Raw genomic sequence first — 8,590 nt, 5'->3', positions numbered from 1 at the left:
TAATGAAGTAACTCGTGTATATACCATTGGAACCAAGCCATGTTAAAGTTTTTGTGTCGTATTTTATATTTTATGTACCGCGTGTTATCATGTGTGGCCGATTGTGTGTTTGTGTCTCCGATGCACCACTTGATTCATAACACTAAATATGCAATCCTCTTACACATGTTAAGACTAAGTTAACAATTTTAAAGCTCAAGTGAACAAATCTTTAATATGATCAAACCACATGGACCATTCATACAAGTTTCTTTTATAATTTATAAAACTTGTTTATTCTTTAAAGCAAAGCCGTCTCTAAGGACAATGAAATGAAACTAGGTCTTTACGTCTCCATTTTCGAAGGCCTCCAATTTCAAAAACAAAATTATATATAATTTCGGATTTGGATTAATATTTGTGATTTGAGCAGCGTTTAAATTGAATTATGTATGAAAATGTGTGAGGAAATGTATTACGTTTGTATTTGAAAAGTTAGATGACAACATCTGAATTTATTTGGAATGAAAGTAGGATAATTTTTTGTTTACAACGGGCCTTATTTTAAACATTATTTTACGTCTAGAAAGAGGTTGAGCCGACACTGGTTTTAAAGATTTTCAGTAAACATTGTAATGGATTGGTTGGGAGTTGGGACCATAGAATTGAAATTTGGTTAATGAAACTTTATATTAGAAGATTTAAAGAGAATAGTTAACGGGTATTGAGATGAAGATAACGATGGTGATGATGTACAATTGTACGTGATTGAACATATGAATATGGTAAATAAGGCTATGTGTAGTGGAGGGGTTACAAAATGGGGCGTTTTACGTCATGTGGTGCTCAGTCAGCAAATTGAGACCTTTTGTTTTAGGGTGTAATGGTGTTGTAGCCTCATATATATATATCACACAACCATTAAAATAATAATAAAAACAAAGCATGCATAGGCGAGAAATATACCTCGCCCACCCCTTTTCGCCCTTTTTGTCGCTCACGGGAACGGTGTTCGCACCTCATTTCGCCCAAATTCGTCCCTATTTCCCGCCCACTACACATGGCCTAATGAGTAATGACTAAGACTAAGGGTCACGATGGGTAGACAGGGGGCGCGGTCCTATGTGGCAGCCTAGGTGGGTCGCGAACACCACTACACCCATCAAGTGGTCAGGGGCGCGGACGGCCCCCGTGGTCCGGACCAAGGGGCTTGGTCAAACTTTTGAGCAAGGGTTTAGGGTGGGCTTGGTCAAACAATTGGGGGTGGGCAATCAAGCCCCACTACATCCTATGGGGTTTGGTTGAGAGACTTTATCCGAAGCCATGTCATCGTGTACGTGTCGGGTTTTGATTAGTTCACTTTGGGCTCAACCAAACCCCATTACCTTTAGCCTAATGGTATTTCCTTCTAGTTGCTTTCACAATAGACTACTAGTTAATGGGGTTTCAAAAGAGTATTTAATTTTTTAGAAAATGTATGTAGAAAGTAGTAATACAACATATACTCAACTTTTGAATGATTGAAGGGTCACTTAGTAAATCAAACAAAGAAGTATAACATAGAGTTCAAAATCAAAACTATCATTTACATTTTTTTTTGAACGACAACCAAAATTTTTTTTATTAAAAAAAAAAAGAATCTAGCACGGAACTAGAACACCACCAAGAACAGCCATCGTATACAAGACCCGACATTTACAACAAAGGCTTACCACCTACGAGATAACCGAGCTAGTACATGAATTATATTCGAAATTTGCACCACTCTTCCCACAATAACCCACTATTTTTATATCTATTCTTTATCCAAAGAAAACCCATCGCTTTGATTTCTTCCACCAAATCAGTCACGTGTATTGGAGTTCCACTATGGACTAACGCATTACGTTTCTTCCAAATACACCAAACTGACACCAAACACACCGCATGGAATACTTTAGCTTTGTCTTTAGGAAATGTTGAAAACTTATACACTTCCACCAAATCCCGAGCACTGAAAGCATAAATCGAGGGGACCTTACACAATTGTGATATGAAGCTCCAAATTTACACATTTAATTTGGATATATAGGGTTTTTTCATTTTTTTTAGTTTTGATTTAAAATAGTTTTGAGGTATGTTATGTCGGGGCCGTAAAAGTTAATAATTGCATGACTTTAAATAGTAATTATCCATTTTTATAAACACGACATATCATGAATCCTTAAAAGGTAAATTATAATGACAACAAATGTTCTTGATACGTAGAAATCGTGTCATGCAAGAATCAACAACAATGGTTTTTTTTTTCATTTTATATATAATTACTATAAAATAATTACAATAAAGTGACAAACAAACGGACAACAAGCTGTACCACAACCCCGCTTTTAAATAGTAAAGCCAGTAAGTTGTATACAAGAATAGGTTGTAAGCCAACATGCCACAAGCCTACAGGTGGTGGATTATAAAATTAAGTATTTATTATTAACTTTTATTTTATTATTATTATTACCCTGGCCACTTGTCAATCGTTCGTAAACACTTCATTGTCGGTCTTTTAAATATAAACCGCTTAAAAAGGAAAGAGAAGCCAGCAGCCACGATGAAGAAAAAGAGGACACGATTAATAATTTATAATTCTAAGGGAATATGTTATAATATAATATTGTCCAGATATTTATTTACAAAGATTTTTTTATACGTATTTCTTCTAGTCTACTAACATAATATGGTAGTTAAGACATGGTTTTTTATGGTTCAAAGTTTGAAACCTGATTTGTTTTTTTTTTTTTCAAAGTGGCGATTTCCTCCTTAACGTCTTGTTCTTGAGTTTTTTAACCAAGGAAAGAAGAGTGAAGGATAAGAAAGAGAAGGGAAGGGAATGGAATTTTTTTTAATCAGGTGTGTTCTTGAGTTGGAAGGAAATTAGAGAAAAGAAAATGATAACTATGTTAAAAAATAGTTATCCTTAGTAATCATCCCATTTTTGGGATGATAATTTATTGGGAAAATACATTAATTTAATCTCTCCTAACTCCTCCTACTCATTTCCTTTCCATCCTAAAAAAAACTCAAGAACACCTATTTTTTAACTATCCTTAGTTTTCCTTTCCTTTCTCTCCTTTAAAAAAACTCAAGAATAGGGCGTAATAGTGTTTCTGAGTGTATGAAACGTCAAAATCAGTATGTCAGTATGAAGATTAGCATCTCGTCTTAAAATAACTCAATCAGATATTGAGAGTGCCTATGCATGTTGGTGTAGCTTATCACCGACCGTGACATGGTATGAGTACAAAGTTAGATGTGTTTTTTACGTTAGAACTTACGCTATGTATTTTCAAAAAAATGATATTACGTATTTCTTTGTTGAGATTTTGGCTAATTTCTATGACTCTACTTTTAAACAAAATTCTCTAACTAGATAGACACTAGAATGCTTGTTTTTATTTATCTCGGTCAATCATTGTAACTTCAATATTTAAAAAAAAACGCATATATTATTATTATTTTGTTATTTTTTTTAACGGCAGAGAATATATTAACCAAAAGATGCATACATACGGGCAATTTTGTTAACAAAACAAAATTACATAATGAGAAGCGGGTTCTTAATCCATTATATCCAAGAAATTTCAAGTTTTTTTTTGTTTCTAGTGTTAAATAGTTAATTATTATCATTATTATTGCACTAATGAAATCTCAGATAATTTTTCCCCACGAGTTCAGTTTTATCATGGCTACACATTGGCGTTTATCCGTGGCAACGCACGGGTAAGGCTTACCAGTTAAATACAATTTACACAAGTAAAAGCCTCGATAAGTGAAGCTCAAGTTCGAGTTCTTTTACTTAACAAACCTATGTTAAGGCTTGAACTTGTTTAACCTTAACTCGGTTCAAGCTTTTAACACGTCAATCTCAAATAGCTCATCAGCGGCCTGCTCATTACGGGATATGTGTTTATTTTTAACATTTTCAAATCGAGGGTTCTTCTTTCAATCCTAGATGACTCGTATTTATCAAGTCATTAGGGCCAAAACATGACGTTGTGGTGATGGTTGCATTATTATTAGAGTATACGAGTGCCTGACCCCACCACCGTGTAAAATAAACGTTGTAAACACAACAAACCCAGACAAGACGAGGAGGAATATGAGGGGCCTAGACGGTGTTTAGCTCGTTTTGGGTTCGTTATGAAGTTCTAAACGAGCCCACTACATATGGTGTGTATGTGAGAGCATTAACTTATTTGACTTTTTATTAAAAAATATAGCACAATTATTAATAAAAATTTAAAAGTTGAGTAGATAAATACAACATAGTAAGCATAGTTTTTTCATAGTTAGTGAACCAGTGGATTCACGTTCATATGTCGGACAGATATATAAAAGTTATAAACAATATATAACGAATTAATGAATTACATACAAAATACTAAAGTAGTTTAACCGTATGGGTAGATATGAGTTAGTTTTAAATAAACAAAATATGCTACATGAAATAGTAAACAAAGCAATATATTAGATTTAAAAAGGAAAAAAAAATATTGAAAACTGATACATCAACGATTCGGTACGTTGATTCAACCAATCCACGCCTTAACACGCTAGTCTAAATGAAAACGGTTTAAGAGTGCCAAGTGCCAACCATGCCAATTAGTCAGTTACACATACAGTGTTGGGTTTGTGTGGAGGTCTGGGCTTAGTTTGTGCTCGATTTTTATTTTTAAGACATGTTTGAGCTTAATGAAGATTGAAGACATGAGAGGCTTTTGAACCGACCGTATACCTCTTTATTACTTATTAGGGCCCATTTAGGCTTTTTCTTGTTTCATTAGCTATACACCCTTGACCAGTCTCTCTATATATAATTGTTGAATTTGTAATTTTTTCATAACGAGAGTAAATATGACAAAACAATAATATATCTCTGATTGCAGTTCATGGATATAGGATGGCTTAGACTAAAACACCTAAATCATTGCATCTTGTGTTCATTTGCATTCATAGTTTGATTGTGTGTGAGTGAGTATGTGCATAACCGAAATCCTAACATACGATTACACTCTATTCTCGCCCTAAAGACACCACATAACACCAAACTTACTAGTTACAATAAAAACAAAAACATTAATAATACATGCTAATAGTTTTGATGAAAGTAAATATCCATAAGTCTTAAATCATACCACAATCCATATAAAGTCATTATATTCAAACACCACCCATCTGGTATGTTAACTCTATACAACTCGTGTAAGGACTACACAAATAACTGACAAATATACAAATGTGACATAATAACAACCTTTTAAGTCTATAAAAGCCATATAGGCTTCCTTGGCTCATATGTATATTTGACAAAACTAGCTGCTAACAGTAGCTGGTGGCTTGAAGCTGGTAGTTGGTAGCAGTAGCTGGTAGCTGTAGGTTTTTAGATATATTTAAATGTTTTGCAGAGTAGCTGGAGCTTTAATAAAATGTATAAAATTACTAAAATAGACATAACTAAAAACAATAATAGTAACTGTATTTATTTTGAAAAGTTATCTAAACACTACTAGTAGAAGCTTTAGTTTTTTCTCCTGATCTAAAAGACTCAAGCTCCTTGAACCAAACAATTCTTTTAATTGAGGAGTTTTTTCTTAAAAGCTTGAAGCTATAAGCTCCTAAAAGTTTTATGCCAAACATACCCATAGACTCACATACCACATCTGACATATACGACTCGTATAGACAGAGAATCCTGAAACACTACAACACAAATTGACATGATTCTGAACCTAAACGGCCTCTGTATAGCCTCTATAAAAACTATATAAGTACACCTGATGTCCAAATAACCTACACCTTCATACAATTCACCTTTTTATATATCACCATTTCAATTGAAAACCCCGTTTTCCACTTTCAAGAAAACCCAAAACCAAAACTCAAAACCAAAATCTTCAAACCCCAAATCTGGTTAATTTTAACCATTTTAGTGTTAGGTGGTGTGTATGTGATGCAGTGGGTCCCACTTCCTCTTTCACACACTCAAAACACACACATACATACACACACCCTCTCTATTATCCTCTCTCAAACTATCAAAACTTCACCCAAATTCCACAGCTTTTTCTCTCTAGAATACATACAAACACTCTCTCTTTAAAACCCATATTTCTTTTTTGACATCAGACAAGTGTCTCATCTTGTTTCAGAAAAAAATAATATGAAAGATCAGTTTTGTGTGGTCAAACACTCATCTTTTGTTCAAGAAAATATTAAAGTTTGAATCTTGAAATCTTGAAAAGATTGAATCTTGTTTTCATGGCTGGGAGTAATCAAATCAATGTCAATGAAGCCAAGGTATTATTATTATTATTATTATTATTATTATTATTATTATGTGATCTGTATACTCTGTCTGTCATGTTGTTCCTAAAATGGTTAATGTTTTTCTTTATTTTTTTGGGGGTTTTGTTGGATTATTTTGGCAAATTCTGCTTCTTTTTGTTTGATTTGGGGATAAAATTTCTGGGTTTTTGTTCTTAAAGATTTATACTTTTTTATGCATTTTTTTCACAAGAATCAAACTTAGTTTATACTTTTTTATACATTTTTTTTACAAGAATCAAACTTACAATTTTGATTTGGGAAGAACATAACCAAAAAAAAAAAAACATTTAATTTTTTTAAACTTTTTTTTTAAACATCAAATTTCACATTTTCTTGCACCTTTTTATGTTAATTTCTTTAATGTGTGACAACAAATTTGTAAGCAACATTTCAAAGCAAGTTTTAATTTTTCTTGTTTTATAATTTTTGATAAATTCTTTTTTTTTGGGATTACTTTTTCTTTCAATTTGGTGCTAAAATCTGTTTTTTATAAAAAAAAAATTACACTTTTTTTTTCAAGAATCAAATTTCCCATTTTTTTTACCTTTTTATGTTAATTTCTAACTCCAAATTTGTGTTGGATTTGAAAGAAAAATGACAAATAATAATAAAAAGTTGCCTTTTTTAATTTTTTTTTCAGCTTCTTAAAAATAAACTGGATAAATTAACCTTAATTTTTTGTTGGGTTTATAAAATCTTTATTTTTTATTTTGTGTTCAGTCCTGAAACTCTGAAATTATTAAATTAATAATAATTTCTTGATAATATTATTTCCATCAAAGTTTGTGCTTCTTTATCCCTATTACTTGATCAATCTTGCAATGCCAGATGTTAATATATAGTTATCCAAAACATTATTTTGATTTTTATTATTTTTATTATTATTTTTTTAATTTTTTTTAATTTTTTTTTAATTTTTTTTGTTAAACAGAAAGTAGTACCACTTCACACATGGATCTTAATATCCAACTTTAAGTTAGCCTACAATATGCTCCGGCGACCGGACGGCACATTTAACCGCGAACTCGCCGAGTTTCTCGACCGAAAAGTAGCCGCAAACACCGTCCCGGTCGACGGCGTCTACTCGTTCGACGTCATAGACCGCTCCACGGGTCTACTCAACCGAATATACCGTTGCGAAAAAAATTCCGGCGAGGCTCCGGCGACCGGAATCTTGGACCTCGAGAGCCCGCTAAGCACGACAGAAGCCATCCCGGTGATAATTTTCTTCCACGGCGGGAGTTTCACGCACTCGTCGGCGAATAGCGCGATCTACGACACGTTTTGCCGGCGGCTAACGGGGTTGGTCAACGGGGTCGTGGTGTCGGTCAACTACCGTCGGTCGCCCGAGCATCGGTACCCGTGTTGTTATGAAGACGGGTGGGAAACCCTAAAATGGGTTCATTCGAGAACGTGGCTAGTGAGCGGAAACGATAAAAATAAAAATAAAAATAAAAAAGTTCATGTTTATCTGGCGGGGGACAGTTCTGGTGGGAATATCGCGCACCACGTGGCGGTTAGGGCCGCGGAGGAAGGGGTGGAAGTTCTAGGGAATATTTTACTTCACCCGTTATTCGGTGGAGAAGAGAGAAAAGACAGTGAAAAAAACCTCGACGGGAAGTATTTTGTTAGAGTACAAGATAGGGATTGGTATTGGAGGGCATTTTTGCCCGAGGGTGAAAATAGGGATCATCCAGCATGTAATATATTTGGGCCACGTGGCAAGGATCTAAGAGGGGTTAAGTTTACTAAAAGTTTAGTGGTGGTGGCTGGATTGGATCTTGTACAAGATTGGCAATTGGCATATGTTAAAGGCTTAGAGGATGCAAGGCAAGAGGTTAAATTGTTGTTCTTGAAAAAGGCTACTATTGGGTTCTATTTCTTGCCAAATAATGAGCATTTCTATACTTTAATGGATGTCATCAAAAGCTTTGTGACTTGTGACCAAATAGAGTCATAGACCACTAGTTTTTTTTTTTTTTTTAAAGTTAACTTGAAGCCATATATAACACAAGCTTTTGACATTTTTACTACTATTATTATTATTACTAGGTTATTGACCCGTGTATGACACGGGTGGAAATATGAAATCGTCAACTAAAGACATTTTTAAAATGACAAAAGTTTATTTTATATGTTTATTATGAGAAGTATTTGATATAATTGCAATTTATATTCGTATGTAAATAAAGCACTTAAAAACATAAGTTACTAATAAAGAATATTCATAGTATATTGTTTAGAAACATAA

General features: G+C 33.6%; 1 protein-coding gene across 1 annotated transcript; it reads left to right on the top strand.

The window, feature by feature from the left end:
- The first annotated feature begins 5,931 nt into the window (after positions 1-5,931).
- Positions 5,932-8,309, top strand: LOC143555495 (gibberellin receptor GID1B-like). Its single transcript, XM_077045029.1, has 2 exons — positions 5,932-6,309; positions 7,271-8,309. Exons 1-2 carry the CDS (start codon positions 6,271-6,273, stop codon positions 8,297-8,299), a joined length of 1,068 nt encoding a protein of 355 aa, XP_076901144.1. The 5' UTR covers positions 5,932-6,270; the 3' UTR covers positions 8,300-8,309.
- Positions 8,310-8,590: the final 281 nt, after the last annotated feature.

This window comes from Bidens hawaiensis, unplaced genomic scaffold (assembly GCF_021521415.1).
Source record: "Bidens hawaiensis isolate Kalapana, Puna unplaced genomic scaffold, B.hawaiensis_p1.1 tig00018136_1, whole genome shotgun sequence".
In the NCBI taxonomy this organism is placed as follows: Eukaryota; Viridiplantae; Streptophyta; class Magnoliopsida; order Asterales; family Asteraceae; genus Bidens; species Bidens hawaiensis.
The sequence above is the reverse complement of the archived record's forward strand: the minus strand, read 5'-3'. Positions and strand labels throughout refer to the sequence as shown.

Coding starts and splice junctions, on each gene's coding strand:
- LOC143555495 (XM_077045029.1), top strand. CDS start 6,271: ATGGCTGGGAGTAATCAAATCAATGTCAATGAAGCCAAG. Junction 6,310..7,270: donor TCAATGTCAATGAAGCCAAG/GTATTATTATTA, acceptor TTTGTTAAACAG/AAAGTAGTACCACTTCACAC.